Raw genomic sequence first — 21,717 nt, 5'->3', positions numbered from 1 at the left:
CGCTGACAGTGGCCACATCTGTCAGCAGTAGTCCGCTCGTAATTGTACATGATACATTTACATGCGGTTTGGTATAGATTATTGTCCCTGAAAGCATGTATCACTCGTCCAAGGACAATCATCAGTCCCGAACTGCATGTAATTGTATCATGTACGATTACATGCAGACTGCCGCTGACAGATGCGGCCGCTGTCACCCTATCATTAACTTCAGTGGATACAGTGCCCGCATCTGAACGGGGATTCCTGCTGCAGGAATCCGTAGGTTCTTGCCGCAGGAATCCCAGAACTCAGTATAAGTCCCCGTGTGAATAGAGCCTAACTCTGGTGACTTACTTGCATGCAGGGTCCCTCACTAAAACACCTGGAGCAACCTACATCTGCCCAGACGCCTAACTCTTTGCAAATAAAGACCTTGCCACGCTGATTGTATCTTACCAAACATTGGCTGTATAAAGTGCCCAAAACTACCAAACTCAGCTTCCTCACTTAAAGAAAGGCAAATATTTATCACACTGCTGGAATCTTGGACATACACACCTCCCATGCTGGATACAACCAGAAGCTTTTACAGTGTCTTCTGATGTAACCTGGGCTCCTGGCTTGTCCCTGGTGGATATGATTGTTTTGCAGTGTTGTCTCTTGACACTAAAGCAAGCATTCTTTTGTTATTCCTTTGTATATGAGTAACTGTTGTTTAGTTGCATCTTTACCCCGGTGCATCTTAACCGCTTTATTAGTAAATAAATATAACCAAGTGTGACCTTTCTGCTGTGGTTACATTCTGCATCGGGGAGCTTCAATAAATGCCACAACATAACTATTGTTGTCATTGTTATTTTACTCGAGGTTTACATGATGTAAAGGTATGTTTACTGAAAATTCTGGTGTGATAAACAGTTGTGCTAATAACATTTGACATAAAAAATTGCAACTGCCATCATTTTATTCTTCAGGGTCTCTGCTTTCCAAAAATACATAATTCTGTGGGGTTTATGTAATCTTAAAATGGCCTAAAATGTGCATTTCTGGCTACATTAAGATATTTGGGATTCAGTTCAGCAAATAGACTATTTTAGAAAGTCTGTATAGAGGATACTGAGCAGAGTCAAAAGACTCCAGTATATTTGAGAAACTTCACGTCTATGATTTCTCTTCTTTGTTGATCTGGATAGTTTAAAAGTAGATGTGAATATAAGTGCTCATGCTTAGCTGTTCCTCTGAGCCAGCCGGCTGTGACACCGCTCCCTCCTGCCTGTCTCCTCCTTCGCTGCAGTGATGGTATGTCCCTGTGCATCCGCACATCCTATACACCGTGTTTAGAATCCCGGGACCTTATACCGCTGCAGCAGAGGATGAGAGAGGCTCCAAGGACCGGTCTAGAAGCAAGGACCATGTGGATATAACTTTATTTTTTACCCTAGGCCCCATCACAAGGGTTGGTTAACTCTGCAGTTAACCCTTTACACACCAAACGTTAGCTGCCACCATGTGTGTTTTAATGGAAACACGCACCGTTCCCAGCAAATGCTGTGACAAATGAAAACACTTAAACAAAGCCTATGATAACGCTGTCCTCTTCACGCTCTTCACCGAGGCAAGGATGCTTTAAGTTCGTATTTAGAGCATAGAGATAAGCTTAACAATTTTTAAGATCGTCCTTTAATGAAAGAAACGGTGCAGGAAAAATATACAGAAAAAGATATAAATAAAAGGAGACAACATATATATATACACAGTAAAATAAAAGGAGAATACTTAATAGGCCTGGTTATAGGCGTTCTGACCGAGTCCAAAGTTCAATAAGCAAAAGAGAGGTCTAAAGGGCTCTCCTTCAAGCAAGCTTGCACAGATGACGTCCAGATGTTAAAGGGGAACTCTTCTGCGATGTTAAGAGTTCTTGATGTTGCTGGAGTTCCTTTCTTGATGTTTCAAAACAAGAACCTCTCTAGCTGCCTCGTCAGCATCTTTTTGTTAGCCCTCTAGGGGGTGTCACATAGCCATCCCCTAGGGCAAGGCTGGGGAGGGAGAGCAGGAGGGACAAGCCTTTATTTTACAATACCACTGTCCAATTCCAAATTATGAAATGGAGCTGATATTGTAACTCAGGTTTACAACTTGTGGGTGAATGCTGGGTCATTAACTCTACCAGACCTGCTTGTGTTTATCAACTTGTCCACTGGTAGATGAATGCCTGGCTGCATACCTTTAATTAGGGCTGCCATAAAAGGGTTGGAGGGCTATTTGGAACTAAATTAAGACCTGCATTTGCTCTGATCTGCGGGACAAGAGAATGCTATATTTAATATTAATAGACTCAAACCCCCACTGGACCCCAGGGATGCAGCCCCCTCCCTGCAAAACAGGTAAGCAGGAGAGGGGGCAATATTTTAATTATTCATTTGTATTGTTAGTAGTTCTTTGTGTGTGTGTGTTTTTATTAGGGTGTTTTTTAATGAGTGTGTTGTGTTTTTTTAAATGAAAATATGTGTGTGGGGGTTTTATTGAAGATATGTGTGTTTTATTGAAGATGTGTGTGTGTGTTTTAATGCGTGTGTGATGTGTGTGTTTTAATGCGTGTGTGATGTTTGTGTTTCATTACGTGTGGTGTGTGTGTGTTTTAATATGTGTGTGATGTGGGTGTTTCATTACGTGTGTGTGTGTGTGTGTGTTTTTAATGCGTGTGTGATGTTTCATTATGTGTGCAATGTGTGTGTTTTTTTTTGAGTGTGTGTTTCATTGCATGTGTGATGTGTGTGTTTTATTGATTGTAATAAATGTTTGAATATGTGTGTTTCCCTTTTTTGCCTATGCAGTGATGCTGAACGCCCAAACTGCAACACAATACTAAACTTATTTTCATTGTTGGCACTTTGAGATAAATACATTGGTTTTGTGTCACAGTTTGGCCACTCAGGTTCATAAACGTTCGCCATCACTGCTCTATACTATAGTATCCCCCTTCTCGCCTCCTACATAAAAGGTTATGTAGGGAGGTGAGTGAAGTGGTAGAGATGCTGGGTTAGCACAGAGAGTGAAAAAAAGAGAAGAGGTCTATGATATGCAAGGAAAAGGGGGCTGTGCCTTTTCTGGAGTAGCCACGTTTTCTAAGGGCACATTGCAAGTCAACAAAAAAATTAGTTATGGAAAGGAAAAACACAGCAAGAAGTATTTAAAATACCTGATTTTTTGTGCACTTTTTTGTTGTTTTTTTTGTTGGTGAAAGGTTCTTTTTAATGTTTAGCGACTAATCACATGACACATGGGACACAACTGGTAGAAAAAAAAGTGTCATTATTGTGGTTTTCCTGAAGCCCTAAACTAGAAATAAATATTTAAAGTTTTCTTTAACGTGTATTACAAAAGATATTACAACTTAACTAGGCTAAGTAGTATGCTAACATTATTGTTTTTTTATGTGTATATAAGCATATGCAGTATGATAATCAGACATGCTCTGGAGAAATGTTTATGTCAACACTGACACAGTGGAGTGACCGACTACTGACCACATTTATTCCACACTAGGAATCTACAGGCAGTGGTTTCTGACTTGCCCTTCTGATGTAATCCTGCCAAAATTGCATATTGTATAATGGGTATTTATTTTCTGTGTGAATATAGATTAGGTTAGCCTTTCTCAAACTTTTTCCCCAGAACAACCCTTGAAATAATTACCAGGTCTTAATTGGTGGCCAGTGGGAAAAATGCCTCTTACATTGGTGGCTAGTGGGAAGAATACCCTCTTACAGTGATGGTTAGAATATGACCATTACAGACACCTGCAAAGATCATTGGGTCCATGTAGCTGGCTATGCCATATGGTGTTGACCCTGAAGCTATGCATAAACCATCAAGCAGAAGGTCAAAAATCATCTTCAACTCAAGGAACCCCTAGCAACCTCTGAAGGAACCCTGGGGTTCTACGGATCCCTGGTTGAAAATGGCTGGATTAGGGTATACAATGTGTATGCTAAAATCTAGTTTGACTACATTATTTTACAAATTTACATTGCATTACCCATCTCTTCACAGTAGCTTTTTAAAAACACAATTTTTTCAGTTTTTTTGAGACTCCAAAGAATTATAATTTGAAGGTGGGAGTGTGTCCTGCTGAAAGTAAATGCTCGGACCTTATATTAAAAGCATTCTTTCTTTAAAAATATTTTAGATGGTGAAATTGTGCTTGATAATGAGTGATAATGAATGAGAATTCAGTAAATTTTTTGTGCACATGAATAACATCACATACTGTATAATTTTAAATGAATAATATACAAACTGTTTTATTAAGTACAGTTATTGCTTATGTCTGAGAGTGTTGGGAATATAAAGGAATACTAAGCTTTAAAGCGGACCTTTACCCCCTAAAAAGCTGCTCTGCATGCTGATATGAAAACATCTCACATTAAATAGTTAAACAAACATGTTTTGCTTTTACTTATAATTACTGTTCTTCCACTTCCTGGTTGAGTGAGGCACTGGTGATGTAGCCCTGGCCTCATGAATTCATCCTGGGAAGGTTCCATCATCAGTGCCTTACTAGGAAATCGCACCGGTTAACTGCAAAATCTTGTGAAATCTCAGTGGAATGGCATTTTTCTCCCCCCTCAGATGATGTGAACTGTCACATGTTCCAGGAGTCAGCCCAAGAGTTCCAGGAAGTAAAGGGAAATGGGCTGATCTGCCCTTAGAGAAAATGCCCACTGTGAGAAGAATGGGGAGGAAAAGAAAAATTAAAAGTTTGCAATTATCTAGAATTATCTGTTTGTAGACTGCTATTACTAAACATTTCCAAAGGCACCCTCCTGTCATTTTTAAGAATTTTGAAATGGGTGAGGTTCCCATTTAATGTAAACTGGCCTATATATGGTGTTATATTACCAACTGAAATTCCCCAAAAATGTAGGCTATTGTGGGGCATGTTTGCGGTCAGACATAAACGAATATCCTATATTCAAATACAAAAGAGGAGAGTGCATAACATTTATTATACCCTTTTTAATCATGTGTGTATCAGTAAAGGGGAAATATCTGATCCATTGTAGACCGTATGTAAACAATGGGTTTAGGATTCAGAGCTTTATTTTAAGCAAAAAGGCCAAGTTGCTCTGAGTGTTCTGTCTCGGTGAAAGTGAAAGAACCCTTAAAGATCTACTGTATATCCATTATCTTTAGCAAGCTATAAGCCACATATGTCTGTCAGCTACCTTTTATGTTGTTCATGGCAGCCTTTTAGCAGATGCTCGGGATATATCCATTTAAACACCTGCTGCTTTAAGTATTTCAAGTAAGAATGAAGGCAATCAGAGATCAACTAATTCATACTACCGCATTAAAACGTTTTACTATAATTAACAGTATGTTTTAAGGGACATTTATTTATAGGTACTTGCTACCACTTTAGGAAGGAAACATATGACCTTTACCAGCATTCATTGATGTATGACCTTATGTATTGAACACCATGTGCAGTCAACTTCACAATGAAGCATGGCTAAAAGACTAAACAAGAACAGCTCCAGGTATTATTCCTTAGAATAGCTGCCAAAAAGGTTCACAAATCTTTCACAGAATGTGTGTCACAGCATGGAATTTTGATTTAGAAGATGAAGCACAGCTGACATTTCCCTGTGAAAGTATTGTTCTTTTGCTTACATACAGAAATCCAGAAAGACTGGAGGATAATTACTTGTGTTATTTATTTCTTCTAACATAGAGGGAGTTGTCTTTTAGAGTACCGTACCTGTCTATTTTTTCTGTTTTGACAACTTTGTAACAGGGATGGACTTGACAGTATGTGACAAGTTCTGCGCAGCTCAAGGAGTGCCTTTACTGGGAGCTGAAATGAGGCAGAGAGCAGGAGTGGTGGCTCCAGAGTGTAGCAGGAGGAAATACTCATCTCCAGCCCAGATTTTAAAACAATTATGAATGGAGGAGTGGTGAAGGGTTAAAACTAGGGATGCTTCAATACCAGTTTTTCCTTATCAAGTATGAGTATCAATATTTTGCTTTCGGTACTCGCCGATACTGAATACCGATACCGGTGCATCCGCTGAGTAATGGCATGCCGCCCGGCTTCCTGAGTGCCTGGGAAGCCGGCTCCATGTTGCTTGGCCGGCTCGATTGCGATTGTCCGGGAAACCGGCTTCCTAGCCAATCAGCATTGAGCCGGCTTCCCAGCCAATTAGGTAGCCAGGTGCCGAGTAATGACCCGCCTCCCTGCTTTGTGATTGGCCGGGAAGCTGGCTCCATGCTGATTGGCCGGGAAGCTGGCTTCCCAGCCAATTAGCAAGGAGCCGGCTGACCCCGGCCAATCAGCATGGAGATGGCTTCCCGGCCATTCAGGAAGCTGGGAGGCGGGTCATTACTCACTGCCTGGCTTCCTGATTGCCCGGGAAGCCCGCTTCATGTTCCCCTATGGCACTGCCGATCAGTGGAAATCTTCCTCTGACCGTAAGTTCCGGTATCAGGGAAGGTATTGGTATCTGTGCATCCCTAGTTAGAACCTCTATCCGGTGCTTATTACTGTTTGTACTGTCAACTGGGTAGGTTCCCCCCACACACACTTCCTGCCCCTATGACACCAGGAAAATAATTTAGTGATGTCACCAGGACAGGAAGACGCAAAGAGCAGTAAAAACCCACTCCTACTCCGTCTCCGTCTCTTGCATATATTAATTGTATCTGCATTTATTGCAAGTTCCATCCTTTTTTGACTCCTTTTCTAATTCACAAAAAGTATCTATCTGATAGACCGCAGCTCCATCCAATTAATTTTTTGGTTTGAAGTAGAGAATGGCTAGAACCTCAATATTAAATGCTGACTGTATCCCCATTCTGAAGAGTTGCCGTCCAGGTGATATGTGCCAGACTGAACTTGTCCATCATTCCTGTATCTGCAGTCACTACCAAGAGACAATGTAAACAACAGAAAATTGATATTGAACGATTAAATAGAGAATAAAAGAGAAAAAGATATTGTATATGAGGGTCTCCCTGGAGAACGATGTTTGGTATTATTTCTTGGGCTTGGGCTGCAGCTTTTTTAGCTAAGTTATATCTTCTGTTGATTAGTTTGGACTTGCATGAGGTGGAATTAATTCCCAGTGAAACTCTCATTTTATTCTGTATGCTATATATATTTGACTTGCATGTGTTTATCTGTTGAGGTTTATGCAGTGTTCTGTGGAAGAAGAGTGTAACTACTCTTAATTCTTTGATTTTAATGCATCAAGTTTTTATTGAAAGATGGATACATCAAAGAGTAGTACATGATCTCACCTTTCTTCCCCACATCCAATCACTATCCAAATCCTGCCATCTTCACTTTCATAACATCTCCAAAATACACCCCTTCCTCACCAATGAAACCTCTAAATTACTCACCCACTCCCTTGTTATCTCCCATCTTGACTATTGCAACTCCCTCCTCATTGGCCTTCCCCTTCAGTCTATCATGAATGCAGCTGCTAGACTCATCCACCTGACCAACTGCTCAGTGTCTGCAACCCCCCTCTGCCGATCCCTGCACTGGCTTCCACTCGCCCAAAGGATAACATTCAGAAAATTAACATTTATCACTTATAAAGCCATCCACAACTCTGCCCCCAGATATATCTCAAACCTTGTCTCAAAATATCACCCTAACCGTCCCCTCCGCTCCTCCCAAGACCTCCTGCTTTCCAGCTCCCTTGTTAACTCCTCCCATACTCATCTCCAGGACTTCTCTGGAGTCTCTCCCATCCTCTGGATTTTTACCCCAACCTGTTCGTCTATCTCCCACCTTGACTGCCTTTAGGCCATCCCTAAAGACTCATCTCTTCAGGGAAGCCTATCCCACCTCAACCTAACCACTGAACTATCACTTTCTCAAACAATTCATCCCCACACAGCTACCTCCTCATGTATCACTTGCCCCACCCTTTTAGATTGTAAGCCCTCACGGGCAGGGCCCTCCTTGCCATCTTGTCTTGAATTGTATTGTGACTGTAATGTCTTCCTTATATTTTAGAGCACTGCGCAAACTGTTGGCGCTATATAAATCCTGTATAATAATGATAATTATCTAAAACAACTAGTGCTACAGTATTATCGGGCACCAAGAACATTGTAGTTAGTAAAAATCTGTGTATGCAACACGATAAATACACATGTACAATTAGTATTAAGAAATAGAAAATTATACCAAAATTATGGTAAACATTAAGCTTCGAAGTTTCATTGCATACTTAGAACATGAAACTATTATCTTTATAGAAAGCAACACACCAGAAATACATATCCCATAACAGACACTTTATGGGGGACTATTTATAGTTGAGAGCAGTTATCACTATCCAGGGGAATATATATATTTTTTCTTGGTGGGGGTTCAGCTTTCTGAAATTACAAAACAGTTTATCTAGCTGACATCTCAAGGTTTGGGATATAAAAAAAATATACCAGCTGTGCACTCCCGAGTTACTTTCTTATTCGGAGCCATAATATGTATTGTGTTGTTGTTCTTTTAACACTATAAGTGTTGAATACACACACAGTGAAAATATTTAGTAGGCACCAAGAAAAAGTATTTTTAACCACTTGCTGTCCAAAGAAATGTCTTACTATTTGCACACACATGATAAAATCAGATTTTTGGGCTAGAAAACAGCTCAAAACCCCCCAAAATTATATTTGTCCTGAAAGCAGAGGCCCTGTAGAATAAAGAAAAATGCTAGTTCCATTTTTTTTTATGTTGCACGGTATTTGCCTAAATGTTTATCAAATCAGTATTTTTTTTTATAAAATACACTAAAATGTAGTGCACAGAAATAGAATATAATACCAAATTATTTCGTAAAATATAAAAGATGGGCTCACGCCAGGTGAATTGATGCCAAAGATGTCAAGCCTTAAAATTGCCTGTGAAACCGCAAAAAACAACAATGTTCAAAATTTCCCATAGGTGTTGGCTTGGCCAGCTGATTTGAAAAATGTTCCGGAGGGCTTGGCAGCGAAAGGGTTAAAAGCTTTTCGCGGCGATATGTAACATGTGTGGTGCAATTTTCGCGGCGATATGTAACATGTGTGGTGCAATTTTCCTTTTTGCATGTATGCCCACCCGACGTGTTTACATTTGTATTTAAGTGTACATGGGGCGGGGGACTTTACAAATGTTTTATTGCATTTTAACATTTTTGTATTTATTTATTTTTTTACAATTAACTTTATTGCTATCTTTCAGACCCCTAATGCCACCTAGGGACCCCAAAGAAGCTAATGAAGCACAGATATGTTTCACCAGCTTCTTCACCTGGCTGTACGAGCCAGAGAATTTAAACAGTGATACCGGAAGTGATGTAATACACATCATTTCCAGGTCCAGTGAGTGGAGGATAGATCAGTGGGTAGAAGCTTCCTGAGCTCCCTTTGATCGATGTGGGGAGACCCACTCTGCCGGTCCAGGGCCCGCATGGGGGACAGCAGAGCCTGGGGTAGCTGGCGGTGGTCGTGGTGGGACACACACCGCCGCTCGGTACACACAATCTGGCGGCTATACAGCCGCCAGATCGCTTGTACCTGAACAGTCATCGCCGGCTGTTTAAAATGGTACAAAGAACACGGCTGCAGCAACAGCTGTGTTCTTGATATAATTGCTTCAGGGGGAGGACGTGTATATACGTGAACACACCTGTTTTCTTAGGTCCTCTGGAAAAATTGCATCTGGAATCTTGCCATGGGCAGCAACAATAGTTTTCCTTTCTCCATTATTTGTGAATTTGGCCCAGTACAGAAATTATGGTAAAGAAAAAAGCTCAGGACTGCAATTTTAGCCATAAGCTTTTTTTACATCCTGGTACTGCCTTGCCGTAGTTTGTATGGCAATGGCAGTAAAAGTGTTAAATCATTACTCCTAATTTTACACACCTTTTTCATAGTACCCTCAGATTTGCCCTACTCTAACCCACACTCACTCTTTTCCACCTTATTCTTGCTACAATAAGTCCAAACTCACATGCTCTTGTCCAATTACTCCAACTTTCTTTCTTCTTGCCATGTCAGCCCCTAGATTCATTCACTTGCCTTAATACCCCTATGATCCATCTCCTGCCCCTGCACCTACTTCATGTTGGGCATGCATTGCATATTTAAGCAGAGGTGGCACAGATGCAGAAGCTCTCTAGAAGTACTGCCCTCGGCTGTTCAGCTGATGCTCTGGAACTCACTGTCAGGCTGTTGAGTTACCCGAGTCTGACACAAGCTGTTCCCTTCTGCATTAACTCCATATCACAGCCCTGTCAATTTTTATTTGCTAAGGGAAACATGCACATATTAAGGGGTTGCGCTGCTCAGTGAGAATAATTATATCCTGCCAGGTGCAGCAGGTTTTTCTACTGTGTGTGGGACAGGTTCTGAAAAGTGTCAAAAAGCACGATATACAGCTCTGTATTTAATTGAGACTTGGGTAGTTCTCAAGCACCTGATGACAAATCCAGGGCACATGCCCACGGTGCCTGACACTAGCAACAGCCATAACTGACGGTGTCAGAGATAGCTCCTAACTGCTGCACTGCTGTGGACACTTTAAGGGCCTGTTCACATGAGTTTCAGGTCTGGATCAGGTGCGGATCTGCAGACGCTGTGCTATGTGTTTTTGCAGCGTTTTTGATGCGTTCCAGTTAAAAAAAAAAAAACATTTTTATTTTTTTTTGCTGGAGTGGGTCTGTCAGTATGTTAGCTGCAGTGCAGTGCGTTTTTGATGCGTTTTTGACGCGCTTTGCATTTCCGGACCGTTCCCTTGACCATACAAAATGTGACATGCAGTATTTTTCTGTCGTAACCTGAACTGACTGCGCACGTGAGAACTGTAGCCCATAAAACACATAGGGATACATTGGGATGCATTTTTAGTGCAGGAGCGTACGGATCAGGTCAGCACAAAAAACGGACGTCGTGTGAATGGTGGACGTCGGGGCTTGGATCCCCTTACCGAACTCCCCCCTTATTCGCTGTCCCCAAATGTTTCTCCACATTCAGCCGGCATTTTACATTCTATTATTAAAATGCCGGAGCCTGCTTTTTCTCACATGGTTAACACTGCAAAGAGGAGAGGAGAGTAAAAAAAAATTGTATTCTTCAGAGACAAAAAAAATCACTTTCATATAGGGTGCTATTGATATTTAAAGTGTGTCTCCAATGTCAGCAATTACTTATCTCTTACAAGCATGGGAGGAAAGCGCAAACTTTCATTGAGACAGGACATTTTATAGAACACTATTGTTACTACACCTCTAATTTTGTCTTTATTGCCTTTTCTTTTTTCCCCAGAAAATGAAGAAGTCAAGGAAACGACACTTCGAGAGCTTAAAATGCTTCGCACATTGAAGCAGGAAAATATAGTTGAGCTGAAAGAAGCCTTTAGAAGAAGAGGAAAATTATACCTAGTCTTTGAATATGTGGAGAAGGTAGGTGGATAGAAATGTCACCTGGTTTACGGGTTTCAGGCAGCTGTGACTTGAATCTGGCCATGTATGGAAAAATGTCACGAGTATATATATGTTTTAGATTATAAGGCTTATATAAAGCAATCTTGTTATGAAAGAAAAATGTAAGCTGCCATTGCTGACCTCTCCTGAAAAAAGCTAGTTGCTTGATTGTCATGCTATTGCTTTGGCTTTCAGTGGTTTCTGGGTCCCTGATATGGAACAGAAATAAGTTGAAGAGTGAAATGTGATTTAGAGTAGTCCTTATGGGTTACTGTACCATGCATTTAAAAATGCTGGAGAAGATGCTTTCAGAGATTTAGGTCAATATTAAAGTACATGTAAACATTTAAATGAAAGGTTTCCCAGCCTCCATAGATAGATATGGGTTCCTTCTCCATCAGGTGTGCACTTGCCACAATGTCTGCCGCTCGGCTGGTAAAAATCAAGTGTTCGACTGCTCATACCTGTACTGTAACATTTATTTGAATGGGGCACTGCTCCTGCTATATGAGTACATCCTATTCAAGTCTAAAGGAGTATTTGCAAATGCTAGAGGGGGGAACCAGATCTATGAGGTGGGAGGGCTAGGAAGGAGCCTGGACAACTTTTGTATTTAAATATGTACATATAAGTACTTTAATGTGGAAAAATCCTAATTCTACTCCTACCAAAAAGACTCTGAATTTGGAATGAGTGAAGGACATGGAACTACATAGCTAAACTATTGGTACTTAAACTAAATAGCATTACCTTGGTTCAATTTAGAAAAAATAACCCTGTGATTTTCTGTGAAAATCATGTATTGTTTCTTAGCGTCTTATGCTTCTCACAGATATGCAAATGTGGCTAGATTTAGAAGATTAGGAGCTGCGTTCTTCAGCATGGCATAGCTCTTAGTGGGGCAAGTATAGACCCTCTCTAAACAGGGTAAGCACATGCAGTGGCGTGTGTCCTGTAATTACTTGGTGGCCAGTTGAAGCCACCACATATCTTGAGGGAGACCAGGCATCAAACATAGATTTTGAAGATAGCAAAGATCAGCGGTTCTAGCAGCATGATTTTTCCCCCTGATATTTATGTTTTCTACAGAGTCGAGAGAGACTGTCTGATCTCGGTCTGCCTCAGGCCATCCTAGATGTAGCCAAAGTGCCCTGTTTGCTGCATAAAGGGTTTATTGAACCTTACAGCAAAGGCCCTGCTGAATGCATGCACACTTGGCTGTTTTTTTCAAGCGCAGTGGAAAACATTTCAATAGTACCGTGTCCTGTCCAGTTACTCTGCACTGTGCAGAGCAGAACCGATGTGTGCAGCCAAATACAGGTGGATTTCAGATGTCTTCGTAGGACCTGTGGACATAGGCTTTAGTTTGTGTCAGAACTGTTTTTCTCCCCATATAAGTAAATGGGAATGCAAAAAGTGCCTGGAATAGCTTAGGAGGGGTCATGTGATGTTGAGAAGAAACAAAATGCTTTCTTTAGATTAGGGAAACATGAAGCCATCTCTCCTTTCTTTGTTGGTCTACTAAGTTAAAATGTAGTTGTGAAAATAAACTTTGTTCTTCATATGTCTTTTTATCCATTTATATTTATATTCATTTCCATCATTGATTTAATGTGGTAGATTGTTGCAGAGCTCTGTTCTTATTTATTTCCCTTTTGTCCATCATCATTAATTATTTACTGAAACAAATTAAAGTGGAGTATTCTGTCCCTTTAGTCTGTAAAATGTGAGCAGTGGTTTTAAACTACAGACATTTTCCAGGTTTCATGTCTCTTCAATTAGGAAAGCATATGGCAGTGTTATGCTTCAGGAGATGAAGAAGACTTAGTTGGATCTTGCTTCTCTGCGGCTTCTCTTCTTTTTTTTTTTTGTACATGCTAATCAACATGACTTCTGTCCTAGATACTGTGAAACCCAGTAGCCTTCAAACATTTACACAATGTTCTTATTAACAGCTCAATATAGCAATCATATTCAGATTGGACAATTTTTTGAACATAGGAGTATTAGAAAATGAGAATTGTTGGAGTTGCCTTGCAAAGTATAAAGGGATACGTTTTAACTTTTTTCACCCATGTAGAAGTAACAAAAATAGAATTCATATAATTTTTTTTGTAATTTAATATTTTTTAAATTTGTTGTCAAAAGTCATACATAATACATGTGAAGGGATCCGCTTGTTTAAAGATAAGCATGTCCATTGCAGACTTCCAGTTACATATGGATCATATAGATACATAATTGCATAGGAGTACAGGAGAGGTAGGGAAATGGAATGGTCCAAGGGTAAGTTGTGGTTAAATATTGGTCAAATCAGGCTAGAAAATATATCAGTCATGAAAATAAGAATTTGGATTTGATACAAAAAAATCCCAATGAGCTACTTTCAATGAATCAGTACATATAATCTCCAGGTAAGAAGAGGTCACGGACATCGACGTCACCGGACTCCTCCCCCCTTCCCTTCGTTAGCCGACAGAGCCACTTGGGGAAGGGGGGAGAAGTCCGGTGATGTCGATGCCCGTGATGTCACCGGATCTATGACGGGACTCCCGGAAGCCGGCGGAGAGGTGAGTGTTTTCATTTTCGATCAAAAAGTTTAACGATTAATTGAGGAATTAATCGTTAATTTTCCCAGCCCTAGTATTTTTCAAGACGATGCAGTAAGCCCATACGCCGCAAAAATTTTTTATGAGTGTCTCAGGAATAGTGAGTAAGTTACTCCATGGGGGTGATTTACTAACCTAAACACACGCACGCACCAGGTGCGTGTGATTTTCACACAGCAAAACGTATTTATCAACCAAAAAGTCTCTAAAAGCATATTTCCACTAATGCCATATATGGAAAAATCATGCACATGATGCATATATAATGCTGCTTCACAGTTTAGACAAAAATGGTTAGCTCATGCATTTACATTCCTGCATTCATCAATTCAAGCAACACAATGTAGAGCTAATTTACACAACATCACCTTGTAATTCATGCAAGGCTTTGCACAACACACCTGCTGGCTGTGTACACACTACAAAGGTGTTTAGATTCCACCCATAGATCATGCTGGGAGGGAACACACTACAGAGGTGTATACATGTTCGTGGTGTGTTTATAAGGTTAGTAAATCAACCCCCATGAGTCTAATCTGATCTATTTTTTTAAACTATCATTTAATTGGGGGAGCAGGTTTTTTTTTCAATATAGTGGATAAAGGAGATTTTGCTGCATTCAACAAGTGAGGTGTGCTTGCATTGGCAGATAGTGAAAAAGCTCGGTCCAAGTGTAACAGGAAGAACCGAGGATTGAGTTTGGAGATACATTTAGTCAAAGCCATGGGTGATGATAATAATGTTTCACTTAGATTAAGCTCTCAAAGAGATCTTAGTGGTTTTGGTAGAGAACTCATGGAACGTTGCAGCTGGGTATATCTCTACTGATCTATTGTCTGCGAGGAAGCAGATTCACAAATTGGTGAGTACATGATGAAGATGGAGATGTTTCTCTGTACGGTATGTTTGATACATTAGGCCAGGGAAGAAGTAGGAATGTCCTAGCAAGGGGAGTAGTGGGGAGTTGTATGCTCATTGTTGATTTGCATAAAGAGTTCCATTCGAAAACGTTGCCAACGTTTTCAATCGTCGATTTTAATCGACTAAATCTATTAACTGTTGCAGCTCTACATGTGGCTAAGATGGAGTGGAGACAAAAAGGTGCGAGGGACCTGAATTTTTTAGGAATTTATATAATAGTAGTAATTTCATTGGTACATAGTGTATGTTTTAGGTTGACCCAAAATGTGGACTATTTCAGAGAGGTCCAGTCTAGTATTCTTTTGGGAACTGCAGCTTGGTAATACTGTTTGAAATCTGTTGATATTCTGGGGTGGACATTCCTTTTGATAATATTCTCCCTAACCAAGAACAGTAAAGAGACCAACGTTAGTGTTTACTATGTATAGTATTCAATAAAGGCATGTAGTTAGTTTGAAAGAGTTCAAATAGGTGTGGCGTGAGGTATATGCCAAGTTACTTACATTTTTGGGGATACCATGTGAATGGGGAATGTGCTGTAAGGGCCTATATCCCTTGGTGGAATAGTCTAAGGTTTTATATTTCTGACTTAGGAAGGTTTATTTTTAAATTTGATATCTTCCCAAATATATCTAACTTCTTAAGCAAATTCAGTAAAGTGACATGGAGTTGTTGAATGAAAATAGTACATCGTCAACATAGGCCTCACGTTTGTGCGTATGATAACTGATCTGAACACACAGTTGCCAGGAACAGTTCGAGGGATATGGCAAACAGAAGGGTTCCTGGCATGGGTATTTCTTGCCTATTTTAGCTGAAGTAGTTTGCCCTTTTCTAGGGTCACAATGTTGCTTCTTCATAGATACAGGACAGTTTGTGAGCGTTGTTACCTTAGGACAAGAAATGTGTTACTGGTAGAATTACCTGGTGAAAAAAAGAAAAAATCTTGAACATAAAAAACGAATGCAGTCACCACGTCTAAGGATTGGTAAGCTGCAATATATTACATTTATGTTCTTGGGTTCAAATATGCTGTACCGCCCGTTATTTGGTTGCACAGAGAGTAATACACCCAAGTGAAATTTAGGATTTTATTTCAATGCCCTGAAAGCTACCTGCATACAAAATTCCCATATGTGACCTGGAAATGTCGTAAATGACAAAAATACTGGACAGACAGTATTAATAAAATGTACCTTTCTATACAACATCCTAGTAACTTTAATCCCACAAGCTTCATATTGAGTCACCAAGAGGAAATGTCTCTCTCTGCTGCCGATATACAGGCACTTAGGGAAATGCTATTGTGTACAATAAAGGTACTCTTAAAAATGTGGATCTCTCCAGCTTACCCCTTTAGGCAGAGTTATATTACAGTTTAAGTATTTTAAGCATTTTAAACTTTTACACAACATAGGAACTTTCACAAAGAGTTTTATATGCATTTGTGTATATGCTTATATTTGCATGTGTATGTACATCTGATACCACACGCACATTTATGTTTGGAATGACAACTGTTTAGATGAAGAAGCCCTCTCCCTAGCTACTGTGGATAAGAATGGGTAATTTTAGGATTAGGAACCCTTGGATACAAGCAATATGATTCTTACTAGGCATTCTGTAATTCACTACAATACATTATAATGTTTAAGTCCTACATTAAATACTTTGTGATGGAAACCTCTTCCAAAACATCCTTGATTTCTGTCTCCGCTATGTCACTGAAGGATATAATACCAACATTTTTTTTAGTTTATTTGATCTAGTGTGGATTCTCTGATTAGTGACAAATATGCTACTTGAGTCAGGAGTTGGAGGTAATGTTCTCTCTACATATTGAACAGTAGTTATAATTTTGCAGTATTATTAGAAGCAGTAATGAAATAATGCTTGGTTGTTTCCCACTGTCACAGCAAAAGCAAAAATAGAACAATAACACAAGGAAAGGATGCTAACAATATCCTGAATCGTCCCCTGCTCCTCACATAGAACTATACACTTCCAGAGTAACTACTAACGTCAATAACAAAGTCATGTAAATTAGGCATCACAACTCCATCAAACATTTTAACAAATAACTGTAGGGGAAGAAAGAAGCAGAAAGGAAAGGAAACGAAATAAAATCAGAGAAGAAAATAAGAAAGAAAAGGAGAGAAGGAAGAATGTAATGGGAGAGAGAAGGAAAGGGAAGAAAAAAGAGGAGGAAGCAGGCAAACATAGAGAAACAAGGGTCTCAGGTAGGCTTTCTACATGACTCCAGGCCCGGTCAATAGGGCTTAAAGGAAGGTGGTAAATTCATCAGAGGAAGTAAAGGCTGTCCAGTAAAACCACGGTTTACAGAACTGTTCTTTCCTATGGTGTAGAGATGCAGTGAGATCTCCCATAGTGTAGATCTTGGCTATTTTAGAGAACCACATGGAAAGTGAAAGAGGAGCCTCCTGTTTCCACAAAATAGGGATGCAGCTCCTGGCTGCGTTTATTAGGTGAATTAGCAATGAGAGCTTGTAGTTTTTCCTCGAAAGACGAGACAAATGCAAAAGGTAGGCAGTAGAGTTATCTCCCAAATCTATCCATGTTAGGTGACCTCCCAAACTTTTGAGATGATAAATTGTGGCACCTTTTAGTACAAAATATTCTGGCACACACACATGAGGTCATGCAGACCATGAAGAATCCATAAACAAAAGATAATTTTTTCTTCCTTTCATTGAAGTACACAATAAAGATGAAGATTGTAGATCTGGAGTTATAACGCCACCTGCAGTGGTTCCAAATCTACTCTCTTCATCTTCACTTCAATTAATGCAGATAAAAGGATTTTACGGTGAGTACAACATCCTATTTTTGTGCATTCTTGGACACCTAAAAGGACCAATATCAACCAAAAAAGAATAGCACAAAAAATACAAATCACATAATTAGACACTAGTGTTTTTTTCTTCCACTATTTTGCTTTACATTGTTGTGCAATAATTTAGAGTTTAGGAATAATATCTAGCTTCATAAAATTTGTATTAGTTAAAGGACGTGCCCCTAGCTATTGCAGCCTGTATTTTGTTATGATTAAAGTCTGACCTTTGAGCCCAATTCATGTACAGAGGTAACAACAGAGCCTGCAATAAGAAATAATGGCAGCCTGCCAAGGCTTGGAGTTGGTGTGGTGGACCGACTGGTGGCTTCAGCTGCCATTATGTTGTGCTTGGCTTCTGGTGTGATTCTGTGCCTTTAAGAAGTAATGGGCTGCCTCCTAGCAAACCTGCACCCAAATTATCCTTTGCTATATATGCTCCAAGATGAAGGCTTTCATGGATTGGAGTTAGGACCACACTACACAGAGGGACCTTGACGAGGCAGTGTGGCTTCCACATATTTTGCAACATTTCTGCAACTAAAACCTCTGTTTTTAACCCTTATAGTTAGAAAGTGACTATAATTTATATCTATGGCAATTCCCCTCCTCTATGGAACCTCTCATCAGGATGGAATGCAGGCTTCAGTAGCTTTAAAGGAGAACTATGAGGTGAGTGATTTTCACTCAGCTCATAGTTCTAGCCGACCTGTGACAATGAGACTGTCACAGATCGGCTCGGTAGATCGGGAGGTGAGCGAACACATACCGGCGTTCGCTCACCTCTGCCGTGACAGGGGAGGGTCTGGATTCCCCCCTCCCCGCTCCGATCCACCAGCGCTGACTGGCGGAACGGACGGGGGAGGGGGCGGGTACAGCTGGCTCTGCCTCTAGATAGGCAGAGCCAGCTGTCAGTCACGCAGCTGGGCGGATCCAGACATAATTGTCGGGATCCGCTTCAGCTGCGTCATCTTAGTATACCGCGAGCAGTAGCTCGCTGTATACTGCGGCGTCTAAGTATACCGCGAGCTACAGCTCGCGGTATACTGAGCCTAGGGTGACGGGAGGACGCTAGTTTGTGTCCTCCCGTTACCCTAAGGAGAACTATGGAGAAAAGCCTTAACCCCATAGTTCTCCTTTAAGCAGGCTGTGCAGCTAAAGGCTGAATATTACCAAGGCTAAAATATTGTACTAACAGGATTTTTGCTGATGTTATAAATAATTATAACTGACGAGGAACAACGAGGGACAGTTGGGAGTACTGTGTTAGAGCCTTACTTGTAAGGTACTGTAGCTAATGTAGCTTATTTTAACACTCTAGTACAGCTATGGCAAACCTATGCCATGCATCCACAGCTGGCACGAGGGGCCCTCTCTGCTGGCACGCAAGCCTTAAGCTTGCCTCATTGCTGTTATCAGTTATCGGTCAAAGTGACTGATTTTACCCATAATAAACACTGCAAATCTCAGGCAGTTCTTGGGGAACTAAATTTGTCCAGTGGGTGCCACTGTCTGGCCGGCATCACTTAATCAGCTGATCAGAGGACCCGGTCAGAAGCCGACAGCCATTGAGCTGCCCTCCCTGTTCAGGTATTTTGACAGTGGCTAGCGCCCGCTGTCAGGATACAAAGTACAAAAAAACAGTTAGCAGGGCAATCAATAACTAGGTTGGTTATTTCAAATTGCAATAGCAAATAGCAGGCTGACTATTGCACCCGCCCACTGCTGCTGTCAATCAGCAGAGGAGAAATTTTTCCTTCAGGTCAGCTCCTCTGCTGATTGACAGCAGGCAGTGGGCGGGTGCAATAGCCAGCCATAAAATGTTTTGGCTTGATATATCTTTAAAGCAGAAGTAAGAGAAAAGTTAAATATACTGCACACAATACTATGAGCCATCATAGCACAATACAGCTGTCACACTGCACTTTTATAGCAAGAGCTGAGTAATCATGTGACCACTGATCGTTCAGCTCACAGTATTCTCCCTGCTGACAGCCATGGCTGTCATTCACAGCTTACCACAGGGATCCCCCTCCCCTCTGTTTCTCCAGCTCTCATTCGAGGGAAAGGCAGTGGAGGGGGCAGGCACAGCTGCCTCTGGCGCTAGAGAGGCAGAACCAACTGTCAATCAGGCAGCATGGTGGTTCCTGACAGTATTGTCGGTATCCATCCTGGCTGCAGCACAGCTCTGTGCTGACAGTATATAGTGGACAGTAGCCCGCTATATGTTGACTTTGGGTCACAGGAGTACTTACGTGAATGTTCTCCTGTGACCCAAAAAAAGGTTTGGCTTTAGTCCTCTTTTAAGGGTAATCCATCATGAGAGACATATGCAGCTTGTCATTGTTCACTTCTTTTGTTTCCTAGCTGAGTTGCTGATCCTATATCTGGGGATCGCTTCTGAGTCAATGATCTGAAACAAGAATTAAGGTAAAAAGTTGGGACTTTACTTGGCTCTCTTCTTGCAAGCAGGTCAACGAAGTAACATTTTCAGGAGGTCATCAATGGTAACCTACATATTTCTGTAATTTTCAATACCTTTGTTTTTATCAGTTAGATCAAATGAATTAGCAAGATTTTCCACGCTTTTCTTATGTATAAAAATATGACCCATAGCTATGTTTGCATGACTGCTTTGGCATGATTTGTTTGGCTGGAAAATGAACCAGGCCTTTGAGTGGATTTAAGGAGCTGAAATGAGCCGTGTCAAATTGTAATGAGATTAACACTGAACCCTGTTGTATTTTTCCTTATTTAGAACATGCTCGAGTTGCTGGAAGAAATGCCAAATGGAGTTTCTCCAGAAAAAGTCAAGAATTACATTTATCAGCTCATCAAAGCAATTAACTGGTGTCACAAGAACGATATTGTTCATAGAGGTGAGAGGCTTTTCATAGATAATGGGCTTCATATATAAGCGTCTAAAGGAAGTCGTATTTTTTACTTTCCTAGGACAGTAAAATCATCTTTTATTCCTATATGCCATAGCAACAATAAAGTAATAATCTGATTGGCAGATGTGGGCAATCAGAATAGTTTCTCCTTCAGACACTTTGCTGAATGGGGCCTGATGTTAGTATTTCTTCATAATGCATGACTAAAAAATTGAATTTTGTAATATTTCATTTTTTTCACACATAGAATTTAGCATGTTTTATGATAGAATACAAACTGAACCTGTGAGAACAAAAGTGTGAAAGCTGCCATTGCTGACTTGTTTTTACACAATCCAGGGCTGCCATCCTGATTCTGTGAGCAACTGATATGAGCAATTAGTAATACTAGGATGAAGATGAAAAACATGGAGCCTGGACCTCTGCAAACAAGTTAACAATGGCAGCCCACATATATTTATTCTCCTAGGTTCACTTTCATATAATAAAATGTAATATTATATACTGTTATGTTCCACTCAGCTAATGTTTGAGCAGAGAAAAAATATATTGCAGATGTATACACACAAATGTATCTGACAAGAATGTCATACACCAATCCATCTCATTGTCCTTGGATTTATGTGCGCAAGTAGGAAGTGAGTGTATGATTCAATACAGATGGCAACAAATAGGACTCTGCAATTAAGTATGTATATACTGTATATACACTGAGTGGCCAGATTATTATGACCACCTATAATTTTGCGCTGAAGTTGCTAGAGGGCCAGACCATTATAAATAGGGAAGCAGGTTGTTTACCACGACAGTAGAAGTGATTTTTTTCTGAAGATATGGGTAAACATAAACAACGCGAGGCGGCCCAACGATGTCATCTTGTGGAGTCATCTCATGGCCCAACGAAGTACTTATGGGGTGGTCATAATAATCTGGCCACTCAGTACTGATGGGGTGGTATTTATATATATATATAT

At 40.4% G+C, this 21,717-nt stretch overlaps 1 protein-coding gene across 1 annotated transcript in view; it reads left to right on the top strand.

Annotated features, from left to right (window-relative positions):
• The window catches only part of CDKL5 (cyclin dependent kinase like 5), a 275,410-nt gene that overhangs the window by 180,033 nt on the left and 73,660 nt on the right, over nt 1–21,717 (top strand). Inside the window, exons 6-7 of the mRNA XM_018554842.1 lie at nt 11,311–11,447; nt 20,608–20,728. Of these exons, the coding sequence (XP_018410344.1) occupies nt 11,311–11,447; nt 20,608–20,728 (258 nt within the window). The remainder of the gene's footprint in view (nt 1–11,310; nt 11,448–20,607; nt 20,729–21,717) is intronic.

The sequence above is a fragment of the Nanorana parkeri genome, unplaced genomic scaffold (genome assembly GCF_000935625.1).
Source record: "Nanorana parkeri isolate BGI_ZX_2015 unplaced genomic scaffold, ASM93562v1 scaffold175, whole genome shotgun sequence".
Lineage (NCBI taxonomy): Eukaryota > Metazoa > Chordata > Amphibia > Anura > Dicroglossidae > Nanorana > Nanorana parkeri.
The sequence above is the reverse complement of the archived record's forward strand: the minus strand, read 5'-3'. Positions and strand labels throughout refer to the sequence as shown.